General features: G+C 57.3%; 1 protein-coding gene across 5 annotated transcripts in view; it reads left to right on the top strand.

Annotated features, from left to right (window-relative positions):
• The window catches only part of FOXP4 (forkhead box P4), a 61,156-nt gene extending 44,770 nt beyond the window's left edge, over positions 1-16,386 (top strand). For 3 of the 5 annotated variants that reach the window (XM_059867846.1, XM_059867848.1, XM_059867847.1), the window contains exons 9-17: positions 1,444-1,531; positions 3,171-3,260; positions 4,039-4,240; positions 4,321-4,397; positions 4,524-4,625; positions 9,903-10,024; positions 10,133-10,199; positions 10,572-10,738; positions 11,489-16,386. In XM_059867846.1, coding sequence (XP_059723829.1) covers positions 1,444-1,531; positions 3,171-3,260; positions 4,039-4,240; positions 4,321-4,397; positions 4,524-4,625; positions 9,903-10,024; positions 10,133-10,199; positions 10,572-10,738; positions 11,489-11,633 — 1,060 coding nt within the window. In that variant the 3' untranslated portion in view covers positions 11,634-16,386. The remainder of the gene's footprint in view (positions 1-1,443; positions 1,532-3,170; positions 3,261-4,038; positions 4,241-4,320; positions 4,398-4,523; positions 4,626-9,902; positions 10,025-10,132; positions 10,200-10,571; positions 10,739-11,488) is intronic. The other 2 variants (XM_059867850.1, XM_059867851.1) reach the window with 1 other exon arrangement.
• Positions 16,387-22,404: the final 6,018 nt, after the last annotated feature.

The raw sequence follows: 22,404 nt of genomic DNA on the forward strand, positions 1-22,404 counted from the left end.
CCTGGCAGGGCATGTTCCAGTGGCACAGGGCAGATGAGCAAGCTCCAGGTTGGGAACTGCATCTGGAGCTGGCAGGGAGTGCCCAGAGCTGGGTGACGGGGCTGGCAGAGCTGTGCTGTGCCAGCCAGGGTCCCTTCCTGCCCCCCTGGGCACGAGGGCAGCACTGGGGAAGGGTTTCTGTCCCCTCCTTGCCAACATGGGCACGTGTTGGGCTGTGGGACAGACAGACAGAAAACTTGCAGCTCCCAAAGGCCAAGCCCAGCTGGAGCCTGGAGCCTGCCTTGAGTGTGGGCAGCAGCTTGGAGCCTCCTCTGGGCATCCCCTCTGTGGGCTGGGAGGGGCAGCGTGGCCGTGGAGCTGTGCTTGGTAAGGGTGGGGTCAGTGGGAAATGGCTCCCATGGCTCTGTTCCCTGGAGAAGCAGCCGTGCCCTGGCTGTGCCCTGCAGGGAGAGCAGCAGGGCTGGGGCTCTGGGGGCTTTGCTCTCGGATGGGTTTGGCAGCAGGGCCTGGCTCCCCGACGTGTCTGTGCAGGCTGGGGCTGCAAGGCTCTCGCAGGCAGCAGGGTGAGACTCCTGCCCTCCTCCAGAGCCAGCCTGGGGAGCTGAGGCGCCTTCCCCTGGCGTGTCTCAGCTTTAGTCCTGGGGAACATGTGGCACATGGCCCCTGGGACCCCCAGCATCTCCTTTTGGGGTGTTCCAAGCGTGGTGTTTTCCCAGAATCCCCCTCCAAACCATCCCTCTCCTCCAGTGAGGCCCCCCCCAGGTTTGTGCCCCCCCCAGCAAGGACATGGCCTGGCCTTGTGACATCCTCGGGGCTGGCTGTGTCCCCAGGCTGGTGCTTTGCTGGGTTTGGGGGTGAGGCCATGCCAGGACGTCCCTGGCCCTGCAGCAAGTGACAGCTCTGCCACCAGGAACCCTTCCCCTCCCTGAGGAGGAGGGAGGGCAGTGAGGACCAACAGCCCTGGTGCTTCCTAAAGACAGCACCTCATAAACACGAGGCAGGAAGGTGGCAGGATGGGGACCAGCCTGGAAATGCCACCTTGTGCCCTCAGGGCTTTGCTCAGAGCGTGGAAGGCAACCTCCCATGGCACTGCCTCTGTCCTGGGAACCTGCTCCTCAGGTCCTCCTGGCACCTCCTGCCAGCAGCCTGCTCCAGGAACTTCCACGGGCTTTCCCTCTCCCAGAGGCTGCTCCTGAACACCCTGGGGCTGCCTGGGGCAGGGCTGAGTGTCCTCCAGCCTGGCTTTGGGGTGGTGCCACAGCCTGGTTTGCTCGGTCACCTCCGTGCCTCAGTTTCCCTCGTGCTCACCCCGCTTTGGGCAGCGGTGCTGCAGCGTCCCTGAGCAGTTTGCAGGTCAGGGCTGATCCCAGGCGTGGCTCCAGCAGAGGGGCTGAGTTTTGGGCATGCCCAGGCCTAACCAAAGCTCCGTGTTCTCCTCCCCAGACACCTCAACACAGAACATGCACTTGATGACCGAAGCACGGCCCAGTGTCGAGTCCAGATGCAAGTGGTACAGCAGCTGGAGATACAGGTGGGTGTCCCACCCCAGCCCCCATGGACATGGGGACAAAAAGCCACCTCTTTGTCACCCTGGGCTCCCCTCAGGAGAGGGTGACAGGGTTGGGGATTGTAACCACCCCAATGGGGACTTGTTTTAAACAGCCTTCCCAGATAGGAATCCTGCATCCGGGAGGGAATCAAGCCCTCAAACTCATTCCTCTCTCCTCCCAAAATGTCCTGTGGGTAAAAGGAGATGGCACAGATGTGGAAAGCAGGAGGGTTTGTCCCCACATGGGCTGTGCCACCTCCCTGGGAGCCACGGGGCTGCTTGAAAACCAGGCCACTTATTTTGGTGGCTGAGTGTGGTCTTTGGAGCCCAACTTTGGGGTGCTATTTTTGGCTAGGCAGTTCTTTAAATAGTGCTTTTCCCAGCCTCTCCGAGCCCCCAGCGTGCTCTGCATAATTTGGTTAATGGAGAAAGGAGGGGGAAAAAGGGGGGGTTGGAAAAAGGGATGGGGCAGGGGGGTCACCCCCATGGTGGGACAGTGCCTGGGGCTCAGCGTGGTGTGTGTGACACCACAGGGGACAGCGGCCTGGGACACAGCAGGACAAGATGTGCAGCACCCTTGGGACCCCCCCACCCAGAATGAGGGGCCTGGCAGGGGCTGTGGGGTGGAGGGGACACAGCCAGACCTGGGTGGCTGTGGAGGCTGCGTCCCCTTGGGCCGTCCCTGCCATCCATCCCGCTCCCCACAGCTTGAAAGCAATTACTGGGGCTTAAAGAGGGGAGGGAAAGGAAAAGGGGAGGAGGGAAAAAAAAAAAGATTAAAAAAAAAAAAAGCTGAAGGGTGAGAGCAGAGCTGTGTGTGCAGAGAGGAACCTGCCACGGAGCCACCAATTAGAAAGTTTGGAGCGCGGAGCTCCCGCTGTGCCGGCTGCATCACGAGGGGAGAGCTGTCAGCTCTAATGAGCACCGCGGCAGAGAAAGCAGCAGAGCTGCTCCAAACTTGCTGCAAACTCCTGCTTTTAACCCCTTCCTCGCCCAGCTCTGCGAGGGGGCTTGGCTGGAGCACGGGGACTCCCCCGAGCTTGAGGGGTCCCGGTGGAAAGGGAAGGTGACGGGAGGGGAGTGGGGTGTCAGATCCCATCGGCTGTGCTGGGCTCAAAGTCTCTCCTGGTGCCACAGTGAATATTTCAGCCTCTGCTCACTGCAGGGAGTAAACAGGCAGGGAGCAATTACAGCGATGTGGGAACGCTGGGGGATGGATGGACCGATGGACAGGGAGCTGCTGGGGAGGCAAAGGGGACAGGACAGTGACGGCAGGCACGGGGACAAGAGCACCCAGGGCTGTTGGGGATGGCCCTGCTGGTGGGTGGCAGCCTGGGGGCTCTGGGAATGGCTCTGTGGATCTTTCCCCCAGTGCACACACAGAGCTGGAGTGGCCCCTGTGCCCTCCATGGTGGCTGCAGCAGCCCCCACAGGCCACGGCCTGACTGGGGCTCTCAGGAGCCAGCATCAGGCAGGAGGTGGCACCTGGGGGGACACCCTGGGCATTGCTGCCTGTCCAGACCAGGTTTGGGGGCTCATGGCAGCTCCTCCAGGCCGTGGGCACTTTGTGGTGACTTTGGCACTGTGTGACCATCCCTGTCCTGCTTCCTGCCTCCCCCAGCTGGCCAAGGAGAGCGAGCGTCTCCAAGCAATGATGGCCCATCTTCACATGAGACCTTCAGAGCCAAAGCCTTTCAGCCAGCCTGTAAGCGTGAGTCCCTTCCTGCCCTCTACGTCCCCTCCCTGGTGGCTGCTGTCCCCTCCCTGCCCTGGGCACGGTCACCTGGCTGGGCACTGTGGGTTGGATGTGCCCTGGCCACCCTCTGGCAAATGCAGCTGCTCCACCAGCTCTGACGTGGAGTGGGTGCATCCTCATCCCATGGGTTCATCCCAGGGGTTCATCCCCATCCCAGGGGTTCATTCCCATCCCAGGGGTTCATCCCCATCCCATGGGTTTATCCCCATCCCATGGGTTCATCCCACGGGTTCATTCCCATCCTATGGGTTAATTCCCATCCCATGGGTTCATCCCCATCCCACGGGTTCATCCCCATCCCACGGGTTAATTCCCATCCTATGGGTTAATTCCCATCCCATGGGTTCATCCCACAGGTTCATCCCTGTGCCGTGGGTTCATCCTCATCCCATGGGTTAATTTCCATCCCACTCTTGCACCCCCATCACACAAATTCATCCCCATCCCATGGGTAAATTCCCATCCCATGGATTCATCCCCATCCCACAAATTCACTCCCATCCCATGAGGTAATTCCCATCCTATTAATTCATCCCAATCCTATGGGTTAATTCTCATCCCACAGATTCATCCCCTCCCCCTGGCTCCATCCCCACCCCCTGGCTCCATCCCAGCCTTTCCAAGCCCACCAAGTTCCCCCCTGCCACCCCCTCCCCGCCTCCTTCAGAGCCGCCGCCGTGCCCGGGGCTCTCCCAGCCTTCCCAACCCCTTCCCTCCCTTCCTGTCCCTGCAGCTGAACCTGGTCTCCAGTGCCACCCTCTCCAAGAGCACTTCTGACACGTTTCCTGACGGTTTACCTCATCCCCCCACCTCGGCCACGGCGCCCATCACCCCCCTGCGGCAGGGCCCCTCCGTCATCAGCTCTTCCACTTTACACAGCGTGGGGCCCATCCGCAGGAGGAACTCGGAGAAGTTCTGCACCCCAATCTCTTCAGGTGAGCTCCGGGCTGGGCTCGGCGCCCTCCTGAGGGGCTCGGTGGGTCCCTTCACTGCCCTGGTTGTTGTCCCCCTGCAGAGCTTGCACAGAATCACGAGTTTTACAAAAACGCCGACGTCCGGCCGCCCTTCACGTACGCCTCGCTCATCCGGCAGGTGAGAGCCACAGGCTCCGCCTGTGCCCCCCTCAGCCCCCTCCCCACCTGCTGAACCCCGTCTCTGCCCCTTGGGATGGTGTCAGACCCCACAAGTGACAGCCTTGTCCCCTCTCTGGCTGCCCAGGCCATCCTGGAGACCCCCGACAGGCAGCTAACGTTGAATGAAATCTATAACTGGTTCACGCGGATGTTCGCCTACTTCCGGAGGAACACGGCCACCTGGAAGGTGAGAGCAGCCCTGCCTGGCACCCTGGGCTCTCCCTGACCCACCCTGGGCTCACCCCATTTCCCCCAGGCTAACCCCAGGCTCACCCTATCCCACCCTGGGCTCTCCCTGACCCAGCCTGGGCTCACCCCAATAACCCCAGGCTCACCCCATTTCCCCCAGGCTCACCCCAACCTACTCTGGGCTTACCCTATCCCACCCCAGCCCACCCTGGGCTCACCCCATCCCACCTTGGGCTCTCCCCATCCCACCCAGGCTCACCCCAGCCCACCCTGGGCTCACCCCATCCCACCCTGGGCTCACCCCATCCCACCCTGGGCTCTCCCCATCCCACCCTGGGCTCATCCCATCCCACCCTGGGCTCTCCTGATCCCACCCAGTCTCACCCCATCCCACCCAGGCTCACTCCAGCCCACCCTGGGCTCACCCCATCCCTCCTTGGGCTCTCCCCATCCCACCTTGGGCTCACCCCATCCCACCCAGTCTCACCCCAGCTCACCCTGGGCTCTCCCCATCCCACCCAGGCTCTCCCCATCCCACCCAGGCTCACCCCATCCCTCCTTGGGCTCTCCCCATCCCACCCAGTCTCACCCCAGCCCACCTTGGGCTCTCCCCAGCCCACCCAGGCTCACCCCATCCCACCCTGGGCTCACCCCATCCCACCCAGGCTCACCCCATCCCACCTTGAGCTCACCCCATCCCACCCTGGGCTCACCCCATCCCACCCTGGGCTCACCCCATCCCTCCTTGGGCTCACCCCAGCCCACCCTGGGCTCACCCCAGCCCACCCTGGGCTCACCCCAGCCCACCCAGGCCTGGCTGCTGCAGGAGATGCTCCTGGGCTAAAGGACCAGTTCATTGCCCAGCTCTAAAATGGTGTAAGAAATTATTTTAGGACCAAATCCCACTTTTTTACCCCCCAAAACGCCTCGCTGGGCTGTGGGGATGCATCATCCCTGCAGTGGGATACAGCAAAGGGCTGTGTGGTAAAATCCAGGGATTTTCTGTGCAGAACAAGGGCAGAGGCAGGAGGGAGAGACTGGAAATAGCAAATGAGGTTAATGATAACCTGGGGGCAGGTGACACTGCTGGTGGCTGGGAATGCAGGGAGGGATGAGAGGGGGTGGCAGGGGGACCCTCAGCAGGGAAACCCCTCTGCCATCCCCCAAGCAGCTGCCTGTGCCCATCAGGTTCCCCCACCCCTCCCACAGACAAAAGTTTTTGTCACTGAGGAGGTTTTGTCACCGGCCTGGGCTGCTGGAGTGAATTTTGGGGCAGCATGTGAGTGCTGGGGCTGCTCCCCCTTTGATTTTTTTAGAAATCAGAGCTGGGAAAAGCCATCAGGGGGGTGTGGAAGGAGCAGTTCTGTGATTCTGTGATTCACTTCTTGCCTCAGCCAGGGAAGATTTATTTATTTATTGTTTCCTGCTGCCCTTATTTACTGAGAGGCAGCTCAGCTCCCTCCTGCTCAGGGCAGCAAGGAGTGGAGTGGCAGAGGGAAAGCTGCTAGTTTAAATAAAAATAATTAAAATCAGCAAGGTGCAAGTGAGATGGAGCTTTGGAGAGGCTTGAGGAGGAGGAGGAATCCATTCTCCAGGAGCTCAGGGCCCCCGTGTGTCGCTGCTGCTGCAGATCCAGGCTTTGCTTCCATGGGAAACTTTTGGGTGGATATCAAACCCCTGGGATGGGGACAGGGTGGCAGCAATGGGCAGAGCCCTCTGTGGCCATCACTGCCTCAGTTTCCCCCTCTGCAGGGAGGTGAAATTGCCTTTTTCCTGCCTTTTTGTTGCTGAAAGGAATAAATATTTTGGGGTTTTTTTGCAGTTTCCACATACCCTGTGTTAACAAAGGGCAGAGTTGGAGAAGGGCAGCCCTCAGTTTTCTGCTTCCCTTTTTTTATTCTTTATTTTTTCCTGTTCTACCACCAAAAAAGGATGGCAGGGGATTAAAAAGATCTGGAGGGGGGGGAAGGCTAATTCCCTTCACAACTTGCACTGCCCAAGGCCAGGCTTCTTCTGGGAGGGGATGCACAGTAAAAAATAACAGATTTCCTCTCCTTGAAAACCACTTTTCTGGGGTTTTCCCTCCTTTCCTGCAGCTCCCCCCTGGGGTGGGACAGGAGTGCTGGGACCAAGGTGGGGAAGCCACGGGGAGACCCCAGCAGGGCCCAGGGAGAGGGTGGAGGGTGCAGAGCAAACATCATTAGAGGAGAGAGATGAGAAGCAAACAGAGCAGCTGGGCCTGGCTCTGAGCAAACACTGCCTGGAAACACAAAACCACCTCAGGCTGAGGCAGGGGACACGTCCCCCTGCCCCCAAACAGGGGCTGGCCTGGGACCTCCTCTGTGGCCTGGGAGCAGCACAGGGATGGGGCATGCCAGGCTCCAGGGGTGCAGGATCACACCCTGCCCACTGCCAGGGTTTATTTTATTTTATTTTATTTTATTTTATTTTATTTTATTTTATTTTATTTTATTTTATTTTATTTTATTTTATTTTATTTTTTAGTTTAGTTTAGTTTAGTTTACTTAATTTTATTTTAGTTTATTTTATTTTACTTAATTTTATTTTTTTATTTTATTTTATATTATATTTTATTTTTTACTTTATTCTATTTTATTCTATTCTATTCTATTTTATATTTTATTCTATTCTATTCTGTTCTATTTTATATTTTAATTATTTATTTTATTTTATATTTTATTTTATTTTTTATTTTATTCTATTCTATTCTATTTTATTCTATTCTATTTTCTATTTTATTCTATTCTATACTATTCTATATTTTATTCTATTCTATTCTATTTTATATTTTATTTATTTTATTTTATATTTTATTTTTTATTCTATTCTATTCTATTCTATTTTCTTTCTATTCTATTCTATTTTATATTTTATTTTATTCTATTTTATTTTATATTTTATTTTATTTTATCCCCACCTGAGCCTTCCCAGGCCCCCCCTCACCGTGGCTCAGAGCAGGGGCTGTCACCAGGGCAAGGAGGGGACACGGGGCAGGGGAGGTTCTGGCTCTGCCACACTCCTCCAGGGCTTTGCTTGGGCAAAAGGAGGGAGGGAGCGTGGGCAGGAGCCTGCCTGGCAGGGAGGGACATCCTGTCAGTGCCTTAGGGACAGTGACAGGACAGAGTGGGGGACCAGAGCTTGTCCTGCTCCCTGAGGTCCCTCCCCAGGGAATTCCAGGTCCCTGGGATGTCTGTCTGCATCCCGACCCCCCCGTCCGGGTGATGCCAGTGCAGAGTTTGGTGCCAAGGGTTGCCACAGGCCCTGTGCCAGGGCATGGCCCAAGTGCAGCATTCCCCCTGGGTGACAGTGGCGGTGGCACGAGGCTGGGACACAGCGCCTGGCTTCAGCCACACCAAGTGTCCCCCGAGGAGCTGGGTCAGCCCAATCAGGGCTTCCCCCCAAAATCCCACCAGGCAGCCCCAGCTGGGCCTGGATCTCCCTCCCCAGGGACCCTGGGAGCTGCTGACAAAGTGTCCCCAGAGGGTCAGAGGGGCCTGTGCCTGCTGCTTGTCACCGTGTCACCCTGGCACCATGGGATGGGTGGAGGGATGGAGGGAGGGATGGATGGATGGATGGAGGGATGGATGGATGGATGGATGGATGGATGGATGGATGGATGGATGGATGGATGGACGGATGGACGGATGGATGGATCCAGGGATGGATGGAGGGAGGGAGGGAGGGAGGGATGGAGGGATGGATGGATGGATGGAGGGAGGGAGGGATGGATGGATGGATCCAGGGATGGAGGGATGGAGGGATGGAGGGATGGAGGGATGGAGGGATGGATGGATGGATGGATGGATGGATGGATGGATGGATGGATGGATGGATGGATCCAGGGATGGAGGGATGGAGGGATGGAGGGATGGATGGATGGATGGATGGATGGATGGATGGATGGATGGAGGGATGGATGGAGGGAGGGAGGGAGGGATGGATGGACAGATGGATTGATGGGTGGATGGATGGAGGGATGGATGGATGGATGGATCCATGGATCCATGGATCCATGGATGGATGGATGGATGGATCCATGGATGGATCCATGGATGGAGGGATAGGTGGATGGATGGATGGATGGTTGGATGGAGGGATGGGTGGATGGATGGATGGATAAATAGATGGATGGACGAATGGATGGATCCATGGATGGAGGGATGGGTGGGTGGATGGATCCATGGATGGATGGATAGATAAATAGATGGATGGACAAATGGATGCATGGACGAATGGATGGATGGACAAATGGATGCATGGACGAATGGATGGATGGACAAATGGATGACAAGGGAAGAGCCCAGCTTTGTTTTTCTCCTCAAATTCCAAGCCGTAGGGGCGATGCTGGTGCCATTTGCTGAGTTCTGGGCGCTCTGGCACTCCAAGGCATGGGGGGGCTCAGTCCTTGTGTCTCCTTTTGCCTTGTTGTGCTGGCCAGGCTCCTTTGTTTATACAGCCCCCGTTCGACCTTTCAAATTGCTGTTAATGTTTTAGCGTAACGAATTAGTCTCTCATCACGAATCAGGACTCGAAATAAAAAAAAAAAAAGGAGAGGAAAAAAAAAACCCCTCCGAGGCCAACTTCCTGAAATTGGGGTCATTCTCATTTGCAAGGCAGAGAATCTGAGAACCTTAATGCAAGGAAATTTATTCAAAGGCAGAGCCCCGGCGTGATTAGGCCCTTTGTAATTATAGCTCGGAGAGATTCCACTCCAGCCTCCTGCCTCCCTCATGGATTAGCAAGTGAGTCGGAAAAATACACAGGATTTAATTAGAGGCAAATTAAAATTGGTAATGAAATAGGGGCAGTAGCAAATGGCAGGGAGTTGGAAGGGGAAAAGGGAGCTGGTATCTCTCGGGGCTGCGCTGTCTGCCTACGTGTGTGTCTCTTTATTTTACATTTAGAAATGTAAAGATGGTCGATGTAAAGAAGAAAGGGAGGGAAAGGACCAAAACGAGAGGGGAGGGGTGGGGTGGGAAAGAAGAAGGAAGGGAAAGAGGAGCTGGCTTTGCTCAGCATCACCAGAGCTGCAGTGGAGCTGCTGTCCCTTGTCCCACCCTGTCCCCACCTTCCTCAGCATCAGCCTGGGCTCCTCCAAGCGGGGTCGTGACCACTCGGTGCCAGTGGGGTCAGGGAGCACCCGGGGGGCTTCGGGGAGCCTTTGGGTGGCAGGACACCCCCAGGAGGTGTGGGGCTGGGCAGGGAGGAGGATGGCCAGGCTGTGGCACTGAGGCCACGGCGCGTGTGCCCGCAGAACGCCGTGCGCCACAACCTGAGCCTGCACAAGTGCTTCGTGCGCGTGGAGAACGTCAAGGGCGCTGTGTGGACCGTGGACGAGCACGAGTACCAAAAGAGAAGGCCACCAAAGATGACAGGGTGGGTCCTCCTTCCCCGTGGGACACAGCCCCAGAGCTGCCACCAGCCCGGTCCCCAGGCTGGCAACGCTCAGCCCTGCATCCCCCTCTGCTTTCTCTCTTCCTGCAGGAGTCCCACCTTAGTCAAAAATATGATTTCAGGACTCGGTTATGGAGCACTTAATGCAAGTTACCAGGTAAGGACCCAGCCCTGGCCCTGGCAGGGACATGGGGACACACTCAACCCTCCACAGTCCTGTTCTCCACTGGGGTCTTGCATCTCATCAGGAAAGGAGGGGCAAGGGGGATGGGTTCGAGTTGAAAGAGGGGAAATTTAGGTTTGGAAGAGATGTATGGAAGGGATCATTCCCTGTGAGGGTGGGAAGGCCCTGGCACAGACTCCCAGAGCAGCTGTGGCTGCCCCATCCCTGGGAGCAGCCAGGTTGGACAGGGCTTGGAACAACCTGGGACAGTGCAAGATGTCCCTGCCCACAACAGGGGGTGGGATGAGATGTGATTTAAGGACCTTCCAACCCAAATTCCACATCCCTCCGTGCTCCCTGTCGCAGGCTGCGCTGGCAGAGAGCAGCTTCCCCCTGCTCAACAGCCCCACCATGATCAACACCAGCTCGGCCAGCGCCATGCTGCACGTGGGCCACGACGACGTCAGCAGCACCGTGGAGCAGGTCAACAGCAACGGCAGCAACAGCCCCCGGCTGTCCCCGCAGCAGTACAGGTCAGCCTGGCCCTGGCAGGGCACAGGGGGGCCCAGGGAGGCTGGCACGTGGGGCACTGGCAGCTCCTGTCACCAGCGTGACGGGGTTTGGGCTGCCGTCCCCAGGGTGAGAGGGGTTCAAGGATTTCAGGGAGTTTTGGGTGGTGGGACACACTCCACGAGGCTGAGGGATCCCCCTGCCCACCCAGGAGCTGCTTGTGGGCTCTCATCCCCAGGTGAGGGGGTTCTGGAACAAAAAACTCGGGGAGTTTTGGGTGATGGGATCAGCTCCCTGAGGCTGAAGGTTCCCCCTGCCCAAGGCACCAGGATCTCTCAGAGCAAGGGCGGGTTTGGCTCCTGTTCCCAGGGTGAGGGGGGTTCTGGACCAGAAAATTTGGGGAGTTTTGGGTCATGGCACCCACTGCACGAGGCTGAAGGCTCCCCCTGCCCACAGCCAGCAGGAGCTGCCTGTGGGCTCCCACTCTCAGGGCAAAGGGGGTTTGGCTCCTGTCCCCAAGGCAAGGGGGCTCTGCACCAAATAATTCAGGCAGTTTTGGGTGATGGGATCAGCTCCTCAAGGCTGAAGGCTCCCCCTTCCCACAGCCACCAGGAGCTGCTGGTGGGCTCCTGTTCCAGGGTGAGCAGGGTTTGGGCTCCCATTCTCAGAGCTAGCAGGGTTTTGGCTCCCAGGGGCCTTCTGCACCAAAAACTTGGAGTGATTTTGGGTGCTGGGACCCACTCCCCGAGGCTGAAGGCTCCTGCTCCCCACAGCCACCCCGTGCACGTGAAGGAGGAGCCAGCTGAGGCAGAGGAGGACAGCAGACCCGTGTCACTGATGGCCACCACCAACCAGAATGTGACGATCCCCGACGACAGGGACCTGGAGGAGGAGCTGCCGGTGGAGGACTTGTCCTAAGGACTCCTTCCTCCTCCCCCACCCAGGGGCAAACCCTTCCCACCCTCCTGGACGGAGACCAAGCCACGCTCCCACCTCCCCAAGGTGACCTTGGCGTTCTCCTGGTTCTTTCAAGGCACTTCCACAAAGCAAAAGGTTTTCCTTGGGACGATGACAATGACAATGACACCAACCTGTTGCTGCTGGCGTGTCCCTCACGCTGCCACTGCCCGGGGACGGACTGGCCCCGCCACCACACCAGAAGCAAAACACCAAGAGCTGGACTTTTCCTGCCTTCCTCCCTTGGTTAGTGACTGGTGACGAGGATGGTAGGTTGGTTGTTCCTGTCCAAAATGGTCCCTCCTTCCTTCCTGCAGGGAAGGCACCTCTGTCCCCTGTCCCCCCGCGGTGCCCGAGCCCTGGGGAGCGATGGCAGGACCCCGCTGTCACCTCTGTCACCTCCCTGGGGTTTTGCACTACGGAGGGATGGTGGAGCCTGCCCACGTGCTGCCTCCACCCAGCTTTGGGGGAAGAAACAGCAGAAACGGGGCTGAGAGCTCTGCAGGACGCGGGGTTTGGCACGGAGCTGGGATGGACGCGAAGCAGCGCGGTGGTGGGACGGTGTCCCCTTGTCACCTCTGCCTGGCAAGCAGAGCAGCCTCCAGGCTTGCCCACCCTCCCTGAGCCCCAGCTGGTGGGGGGCTGCTGGCCCCAGCAGTGCTGACCACCCCAGCAGTGCTGGCAGCAAGGTCACAGCTCCCTCCTTCCTGCTGGACATCGGTCACAGCGGTGCCACCTCCCAGCCAGCAGGGATGGCCCCTGCTCCCATTTCACTTCAGGGAAAGGCTCCCTGTGCCTCCCATCCACCCCCAAAGCTGGGCCAGGGGCTTGGTGGAGCAAAGGGGCAACATCCCCACAGCTGAGCACCTGCAGGGGACCTGGGGGTCATCAAAGCTGGCCCTGGAGGATCCCTGTGGTGGCCAAATCTGGCTGTGGCCCCCGAGCCGAGCCTGCTGCTGGTGGGGGGGGAGGAAATTCTGCTTTTCATCTTTTCTTTTCCTCATCCTTTTGTTTGCGTCCAGATGGGAAGATACCAAAAGATTTCTTAGAGACAGAAGGTCCGTAGTTCAGGTGGACAGATGGTATTCATGCCAAAAAAAAAAACAAAAAAAAAAAAAAAAAGAAAACCACACACAAAAAAATTAATAATAACGAGAACAACACAACCAAACACCCCTCTTCTCCCTGCTCTTTCTTTCTGGGGGGTGATGTGGGTACCCAGTGCCAGGCTCCTCCTGGGAGGCAGTGTGACATTCCCAGTGTCCTGTGGTGGCTTTGGGGAGCGTCACCTTCCCTCAGGAGCATCCCCTTTCCCTGCCAATCCTCCCCTTCCCTGGCACAGCCAGGCTGGCTCTGGCTGTCCTGGCACCCAGCAGGGTCGTGAGGGATCTCTGTGATGGACCTGGAGCTGCTCTGCTTTTTAAGGCCAGCTCGGGCTCTCCAGAGTGGCCCCGAGGTCTCCTCTGTCCCCCTCTGTCCCCGTTTTCCTGGGATGTGACATTCCCGGGGGGCTGTGTCACCGTGTTGGGCTGGAAATGCCACACCCAGAGCCGTGGGTCAGGGGAAGGTGTCGCCTGTCTCCGTGTGTCACCTCTGCGACCCCCCCGAGGGGCTCCTGGAGCTGTGGGGTCAGCCTGGACTCCCCTCATCCTTTTCCTTGCCCAGCGCATCCTGCATGCCCAGCTGGCTGCAGGGACTGGGGGGTCCCTGTGCCACCCCTGTGTCCCCCTGTGCCACCCCTGTGTCCCCGCTGTGTCCCGGGGCTCTCCGGGCTGCAGTGGCGCCTCTCCCGTGCCGCATCCCGGCGTTTCCCTGCTCCTCACGACGCCCCTCTAGGTGTCACCCGCGCCCGCGGCTCGCCGTGCGAGCGCCGGGACAGCCTTTCCTTCCTTCCCGAGCATCCCCGGCTCCTTCCCGGTGCCGGGACAGCCTTTCCTTCCTTCCCGAGCACCCCCGGAGCATTCCCGGTGCCGGGACAGCCTTTCCTTCCTTCCCGAGCATTCTCGGCTCATTCCCGGTGCCGGGACAGCCTTTCCTTCCTTCCCGAGCATCCCCGGAGCATTCCCGGTGCCGGGACAGCCTTTCCTTCCTTCCCGAGCATCCCCGGCTCATTCCCGGTGCCGGGACAGCCTTTCCTTCCTTCCCGAGCATCCCCGGCTCATTCCCGGTGCCGGGACAGCCTTTCCTTCCTTCCCGAGCATCCCCGGCTCATCTCCGGCGCCGGGACAGCCCCTCCTTCCCGGCTCATTCCCGAGCCATTCCCGAGCCATTCCCGGCTCATTCCCGAGCCATTCCCCGTGCCCGGCCCCTTCCCGGGCTCTGCCGGGCACCAGAAACCCTGCCCGGGCTGGGGGGCACCAAAGAGCCCCCCTTTTGCTGTGCACATCCCAGTCCATCCCGATCCATCCCAGTCCATCCCAGTCCATCCCGATCCATCCCGATCCATCCCAATCCATCCCAGTCCATCCCGATCCATCCCGATCCATCCCAGTCCATCCCAATCCCCTCCCAATTCCCTCCCTCCTACCCAAGGAGCTGCGAGGCACCGTGGATTTCCCCCATCTACTTTACTTTTTCTTCTTTTTCTCTTTTTTATTGGTTATTTTTTCTTTTTTTCTCTCTTTTCCTCTTATCTTCCTTTTTCTCTTTTCTTCCTTTTTGTTTATTCCCCTTATTCCTTATTCCCCCTTTTTCCTCTCTTCCTTTTCTGTTTTTTCTTTATTCCCCTTATTTTCCTTTTCCCCCTCATCTTTCTTTATTCCCCTTTCTCCCTCTTTCCTTTTTCCATTTCATTTTCTCTTTTCTCTTCTTGTTTTCTTCTTCCCCCTATTTTTCCCTTTTCCATCCATTTTTCTTCCTACTTCCCCTCTTTTCTTTCCTTTTTCTTTTTTTTTCCATTTTTCTTTTTCCCTCCCCCCCTCCCACTTTTTTATTCTTTTTTTTCCCCCTTTATTCCCCCACTCTTTAATTTAAATCATTTTTGGAACAAGTTTACAGCTGCCCTGGGGGGTTTTTTATCACCTTTTGCTGCTTTATTCCCAGGAAGGAGCAGGAAGGGCAGGACCTTCCAGACTTTGGGATGCTGGGCCACCCCTCACCCTCCACAGGGAATCTCTGCCCCCATCCAGGTTTTTTGGGATTTTGGGAATTTCTGTCCCTGCTCTTCAGCCCCCTCACTGATTTTGGGGGGTTCAGTGGCTGCTCCCCTTTTTCCCCTTCACCTTCCTCCTCTCCCTTTTTTTTTCCCCCACCTCCTCGGGATGTGATTATTTTTTTAAACTTCTCCAGAGGTACCAACACCCCCAAAATGCATCCCAAGGCCTGCAGACCCCCATGGATTCTGCCAAAATCCCCCCCCAAACCCACGGGGCTCCTTCCCCTCTGCTCTGAGAATTCCCGACGCTCCTTGGCTCCATCCAAGAGCACTCCCTAGACATTATAGATATAAAAATAAATCTATCAATATGAAAGAGGAATTTTTTTTACCTTGAAACACAATGCCCAGGTTTGGAAGAGCCCAGTGATGCTCCAGGTGATGCCTTTCCCCCCCCCACCCCGGGAATTCCACAATTCCAAAGGGAAACGTGCCTGGTTTGATACTCAGGGGTGAATTTAATTCCTTCTCTTACCCCCACCCAGCCTGGCCACCTCTGCAGGCTCCCACCTGAGCCCAGGTACTGTGTGCCCCCTCCTGCCTCGCTGCCTCCTCCCTCCCCACCCCTCTGGTTCATTTTTTGGTTGGAATTTTCCGGAATTCTGCGAGTTTTACCTCAGACGCTGCGGGAGGGAGGATCCAGGACCAAACACGTGGCAGAGTTGTGTGTCTGTATATATTGAGATATTCTGGCTGTCCTACCAACACAAATTGTTCTTTTTTTGGGGGGTGGGGGGGTTATTCTGTATTTTTGTGATTTATTTCCTCTTTCTCTCCACCCTTGGGGCACTTCTGTGAGGGGCAGCTGAGGGCACCTCCCTGGACCTAAAGGCATTTTTCTGGTATCTCCCACCGAAGGAATTACTCATTTCCCATGGTTTTTTGTGTTTGTTTTTTATTATTTTTATTAATTCCTCGATGATTTCTTCTCCCCACGCCTGGGGAAGGGGGGTCAGAACCCAGTGCCGGGAGGGAGGAGCAGCTGAACCTGCATCAAACCAAAGGGTTTCTTTGCTTTGTTTACACCCCTGGCCAACCTCACGCCCCGCAGCATCTCCCTGGATCTAGGTTTTTGTCCTGGAAGCGTTGGGGAAGGTCGGGACATCCCAGAGCCAGGGGTTGGGCGGGGGGGGGGAGGATGGAACCGCGACAGATTGGGGACATCCCCCTTGGGGACATCCCCCGCCGGGAAGCGCCAGCCCTGCCACCACCTTTTTTTTTTTTTTAATTTTTTTTTTTTTTTCCTGTTTTTTCCCGTTTTATCCCCGTCCTGCGCGGCGCTGGGTGGGAAGGCGATGCTGGGGAGGTGGGGTGAGGTCCGAGGGGGCGGAGGGGAGGGCGGATGTGTAAAAAGTGACCCCGAGCCTCCCTCCCTGCCTGCCCCCGGCTGCCTCCCTCCCTCGCCGTGCTGTATAAAGGAAATCCTGGCTGTGTATTTGTACTCCGAGCTCCGTGTGTCTGCGTGGGCAGACGGTAAACCCTTGTACAGTAGGTCTAGCTGCATGTAATCTGTATGGACAATGGCATTATAAAATGCAATAAAAGAAATTACCTATCGTGCTGCTGGCCTGGTTTGCTTAAGGTTATTGTGGGAAAAAAAAACACCAAAAAAAACAAACTCAGAATTTTTACAGAATTTATTGAGATCTGTCTGTGATCTCCAGCTTGAAAACCTCCAGGGATGGGGACTCCACCTCCTCTCTGGGCTGCTCCTTCCCAATTCCTGACTCCTTTTTCAGGGAGGAAATTCTCCCAGAAAATCCTTCCAGGGGCAAAAAATCCTTCCAGGGGCAAAAAATCCTTCCAGGAGCAAAAACTTCTTCCAGGAGCAATGGCCAGCCCAGGAAGGAGAGGGGTGAAAAGTGGCTTCATCTGCTGGGTGAGTGTGGGGTCAGCTGGGATTTGGGTCCCCATCTCCCCCTCCCCAATTTGGTTTGGTTTCCCATCTCCCCCTCCCCAGTTTGGTTTGGGTTCCCATCTCCCCCTCCCCAGTTTGGTTTCCCATCTCCTCCTCCCCAGTTTGGTTTGGGTTCCCATCTCCCCCTCCCCAGTTTGGTTTGGGTTCCCATCTCCCCCTCCCCAGGCTGATTTGGGTTCCCATCTCCCCCACCCTGGGATCATGGCTGGGACCATCCCTGCCTCTGATGGATTTAACACTTGGAGAATTTATCTTTTAAACTAGAAACTTCTTTATCCCTTTTTTTTAGTTGTTTTTTGTTGGTTTTTTTTTTTTCCCTTGGCACAGACATGAAAGCTCTCCCAGTTTGATTGCAAAACCAGTCCGTGCATGGGGGGGGACACTGGGACAGGTCACCCCTGCCTGGTGCACAACAACTTCCTGCACCCCAAAAAATGCTGGCAGGAGGCACCCACCCCTCTCCTGCTCCAGGGCTGAGTCCACATGGATCCCTCCCTTCCCTCCTGCTGGGCCCCAAATCTTTGGGACTTTTGTCCACCCTGATGCTTCTCCCCAAATCTCTGTGATTTTTGCCCACTCTGATCCTTTTCCCCAAATCTTTGGGATTTTTGCCCACCCCGATCCTTTTCCCCAAATCTTTGGGATTTTTGCCCACCCTGATCCTTCTCCCCAAATCTTTGTGATTTTTGCCCACCCTGATCCTTCTCCCCAAATCTTTGTGATTTTTGCCCATCCCTGAAGCACAACTGGGGGAAGTCACTGCCTTGGATATCCCAGAGCCAGCACAGCTTCCAAAAAACCAAAAAAAAGAGGGAGAAATTTGGGGGTTTGAGATTTTTCTTACATGAGCCTTAATAAACTGGAATATCAGGGTCAGGAAGGGAAATGTCCACAGGGTTCCTGCTCTGAGATTTGGGCCTTCCCTGAGTCTCTGGTGCCTTGGGGGTCTCTGTGGCTGCATCCCCTGGGATCAGGGCTGAAGGGACCCCAAAACACTCAGGCCACTCATTCCTGGGCCACCAGGGGGATTGCTGGGACCCCCCTGCTCCGGGGGCTCAGAAAACAGGGAGAAGAATAATTGTGGGAAGGAAAAGCCCAGGAGTGGTGGGAGCAGGCCCTGGGTGGGTGTCAGCTCCCACTCCTGCCACCCCAACCTCTCCAAAATCCTCAGCTCATCCCCATCCGTGCAGACACCTGGGAAGGAGCACGGAGGGAAGTTTTGGGGAAGTTTTTAATTTTTCCATCTTCCAAAGATGAATGTTCACGGGGCCCCTTTTTTTTTTTCTTTTTTAATATTGAATGTCCATTTCCTTCTCTCTTTTTTTTTCCTTTTTCTTTTATTTTTTTTCTAATTATTTACAGAAATAGCTCGTGACTCATCAAAATCCTTTCAGCAGCACATGTAAAACAGTGGGGTCATTCACTGCAGACCCAGCCGGGCAGGCAGAGCCTCCTCCCCACAGCAGAAGGCCTTGAGGAGGTTATTTTGTTTAGTAACTTTGTGTGTGCACAGGGACAGGGAAATTCTGCTCTACGGATCAGGGGGGATGGCTCAGACCCCAAAAAAACACGGCTGGGGCTGCAGAGCCCAGCTCTGTGCCGGGACCCAGCCCCATCCCACCACACTCTGCGGCTCCAGGGCTCTTTCATTCCTTCTTTTCCAGGATCACACGCGTTTTCTCGTGTTTATTTATTTTATTTTCCGAGCCTCTGCCGGGGGATAGATGCCGGGAATGTTGCAAAACCCTCTTTGAACCCAAAAGTCGAGGCTTTGGTGCTAAATCCTCGCCGGAGACGGGAAGGTCAGGGAGGATTAAATCTCCAACGCCTCCAGTCTGGGGCACGGGGAGCCACGGGGAGCCCACAGGGTTTGGGGTGCAGAGCTGGGGGGGTTTGGGGTGCAGAGTTGGGGTTTTGGGGGTGAAGATCTGGGGGGGTTTGGGGTGCAGATCTGGGGTTTTGGGGGTGCAGATCTGGGGTTTTGGGGTGCAGATCTGGGGTTTTGGGGGTGCAGGTCTGGGGTTTTGGGGGTGCAGATTGGGGGGGTTTGGGGTGCAGATCTGGGGTTTTGGGGTGCAGATCTGGGGTTTTGGGGGTGCAGATTGGACAGGTTTAGGGTGCAGAGCTGGAGGGTTTGGGGTGCAGATCTTGGGATTTTTGGGGTGTAGATCTTGGGGTTTTGGGGCTGTAGATCGGAGGGGTTTAGGATGCAGATCTTGGGGTTTTGGGGGTGCAGATTGGGGGGGTTTAGGATGCAGATCTTGGGGTTTTGGGGGTGTAGATTGGGGGGGTTTAGGATGCAGATCTTGGGGTTTTGGGGGTGTAGATTGGGGGAGTTTAGGGTGCAGATCTGGAGGATTTGAGCCCTGGGGGTTTTTGGGGTACAAATCCAGGGGTTATGGGGTGCAGATCTGGGAGTTTTGGGGTGTAGATTTGGGGATTTGGGGGGGCAGATTCGGGGGTTTTGGAGTGTAGCTCCAGAGGGACGTTTGGGGGTGCAGATCTGGGAGTTCTGGGGCACAGATCCAGAGGGGTTTGGGGATGCAGATCCAGAGATTTTGGGATGTAGATGAGGGGTTATAGAGCGAAGATCTGGGGGTTTTGGGGCACAGATCCGGGGGTTATAGAGTGAAGATCTGGAGGTTTTGGGATGCAGATCTGGGGGTTTTGGGGCACAGATCCGGGGGTTTTGGGCTGCAGCTCCGGGGGAGGAGGAGCCCAGCCCCTGCTCCCCCCGAGGAGCAGCCGGGAGCTGCGAGAGCTGGGCTGGGTTTATTTTGGCGGCGGCGGAGCCGGGAGCGGCGCAGGGTGCCAGGGTTTGTGAATGTGGGTCAGTGCAGTCACACACCTACAGGAACGGCCTTGTTTGCCCAAACCCTGCCAGATCCCACAGCCAGAGCCTTCCTCGGAGCGCAGCCGGCCCGGGGGGAGCGCAGGATGGGGCTGGGTGTGATCCTGCAGGATTCACTGGGACCCTGGGAGTGCAGGATGGGGCTGGGTGTGATCCCTGCAGGATGGGGCTGGGTGTGATCCTGAAGGATTCACTGGGACCCTGGGAGTGCAGGATGGGGCTGGGTGTGATCCCTGCAGGATGGGGCTGGGTGTGATCCTGCAGGATTCACTGGGACCCTGGGAGTGCAGGATGGGGCTGGGTGTGATCCCTGCAGGATGGGGCTGGGTGTGATCCTGCAGGATTCGCTGGGACCCTGGGAGTGCAGGATGGGGCTGGGTGTGATCCCTGCAGGATGGGGCTGGGTGTGATCCTGCAGGATTCACTGGGACCCTGGGAGTGCAGGATGGGGCTGGGTGTGATCCTGCAGGATTCACTGGGACCCTGGGAGTGCAGGATGGGGCTGGGTGTGATCCCTGCAGGATGGGGCTGGGTGTGATCCCTGCAGGATTCACTGGGACCCTGGGAGTGCAGGATGGGGCTGGGTGCGATCCCTGCAGGATGGAGCTGGGTGTGATCCCTGCAGGATTCACTCAGACTCTGCGGGTCCCCCCTGCAGAAAACCCCAGGGAGAGACTGAAACCCACCCGAGCAGGAGGAGCACACCGTGCTCTGACACAAAAGGGGCCAAATCCAGGCCAGGAGCAGCTCCCAAAATCCCCAAAACTCGGCAGAGCTCACACCCCTGGTGGGGCTGCTGTCCCAGGGACAGGACATCGAGTGCTGATGCTTCACCCTGAGTGACAACTCTGCCTTCAGGACGGAGCTTCTGGAAAAATCCTGAGCCTCCAGTCCTGCTTGGTGCCCCGGGATGCCCCAGTCCCACTGCCTGACCTGCTTCCTTCCCACGTGGCTGCAGCCATGGCAGCCTCTTGTCCCTCACCCCTTGTCCCTCACCCTGCCAGGCTCCTCTGGTGACAGCAGAGGTTGGTGACAGTGGTGGTGGCTGTCACACCTCACCACATCCAAGAAAAGAAAATGCAAAAGGCTTCAGTCCTTTCACTCAGAGGTTCAAATCCTCTCCTTAGCTTAACTTAAACCAACCTTCCCCATGCCCAATTACCCTCTCCTAATTAACCTCACCACAGCCCTCTCCTGCACCCTCCCAATTTTAATTGCAGCGTCCTTCCTCCCACTGGCAGAGCACAAAATTCTCAGTTACACACGAGGCTGAAAACGCCCAAACGTTGTTGGCCCACTTGGACTTCCACAGCCCCTGGCAGAGGGTGTAAAACTATTTATTAAAGAGCCCATGTGGCCATCAGCATCCTCCCCAGTCTGATTTATCACCACTCTGACAGTGTGTGTGTGAAATTCAACAATCTGAAATTGAAATTCTGCTCCCCCTCCAGCGAGGAGCCCCCAGGCTCCCCCCCAGCCCCAGCCCCGCTCTGGAGCACGGAGCCAAAACTCCAGAGGGCAAAACCCGGCAGGGATGGAGCCCGAGGGCAGGGAGGGACAGTCCTGGTCTGGCACAGCGGGACAGTGGGACAGTGGGACAGTGGGACAGTGGGACAGTGGGACAGTCCCTGCTGCTGGCCTGCGGCCTCTCCCCGCGGTGCCTCGCAGCCCCGGGCTCTTAAGCACAGGCAAACACAGGAAAAAGAGCAGCAGTGGGATTGAAAACAACTCCACCAACATCCCACCGGCTCCTCGTGACGCTCGGCACGGGGACGAATCCTCGTGGGGCCCCGCGGGGACACGGCCCCGGGGTGAGCAGTGAATTCCGGGCTGGGCTGCTGGGGATCAGCTGCTGCTGCTGCTGCTGCTGCTCCAGCCCGGGCTCCTCGGCGTTCTCAGTGACACTGTGACACCGTGACACTGCCACCTCCGATCCCGGCATTGCCCCAGGGCACCCAACCTCATTTACCAGTCGGGGAAACTGAGGCAGGGAGGGGTGGGGGAGGCAGAGGCGTTCCCGGGACGCGCCAGGGAGTCAGGGAATAAAGCTCCCACTTGGCTTTCCTGCCTGGGGGACAGTGGACAGGCTGGAGCGCACACCTGGGGGGCTCCAACACCCCCCCGAGGGGTCCAAACACCCACCCAAGGGGTCCAAACACCCACCCAGGGCCTCAACACCCACCCAAGGGGTCCAAACACCCACCCAGGGCCTCAACACCCACCCAAAGGGTCCAAACACCCACCCAGGGCCTCAACACCCACCCAAAGGGTCCAAACACCCACCCAAGGGGTCCAAACACCCATCTGGGGGGCTCCAACACCCACCCAGGGCCTCAGCACCAGCCTGAGGGTTCCAACACCCACCTAAAGGGTCCAACACCCACCCAATGGGTCCAATACCCACCTTGGGGGCTCCAACACCCACCCTGGGGGCTCCAACACCCACCCTGGGGGCTCCAACACACACCCTGGGGGTCCAACACACACCCTGGGGGTCCAACACCCACTCGAGGGGTCCAACCCCCACCCGAGGGTCCAAACCCCCACCCGCGGCCCCGAGCACGGCTCAGCCCCGCTCTCCCCCCGCAGTTTCCCTCGGGGGGACGCAGCCCCGCGCCGAGAGCGCAGCCCAGCTGTGAAATCCCAAACCCGAGGCTGGCCCGGGAGCCACCTCCGCCTGCCCCGCGCCTCTCCCCTCTCCCGGCGCCGCTCCAGCCTCAGCAGAAGCTCCCGGAGGCTGCGGGCGCGGGTTGGCCGCGTCCTTGCGCTCCCAACCTCTTTTTTTTCTTTTTTTTTAATTTTTTCCTTC

Source organism: Haemorhous mexicanus, chromosome 25 (assembly GCF_027477595.1).
Source record: "Haemorhous mexicanus isolate bHaeMex1 chromosome 25, bHaeMex1.pri, whole genome shotgun sequence".
Classification (NCBI taxonomy): domain Eukaryota; kingdom Metazoa; phylum Chordata; class Aves; order Passeriformes; family Fringillidae; genus Haemorhous; species Haemorhous mexicanus.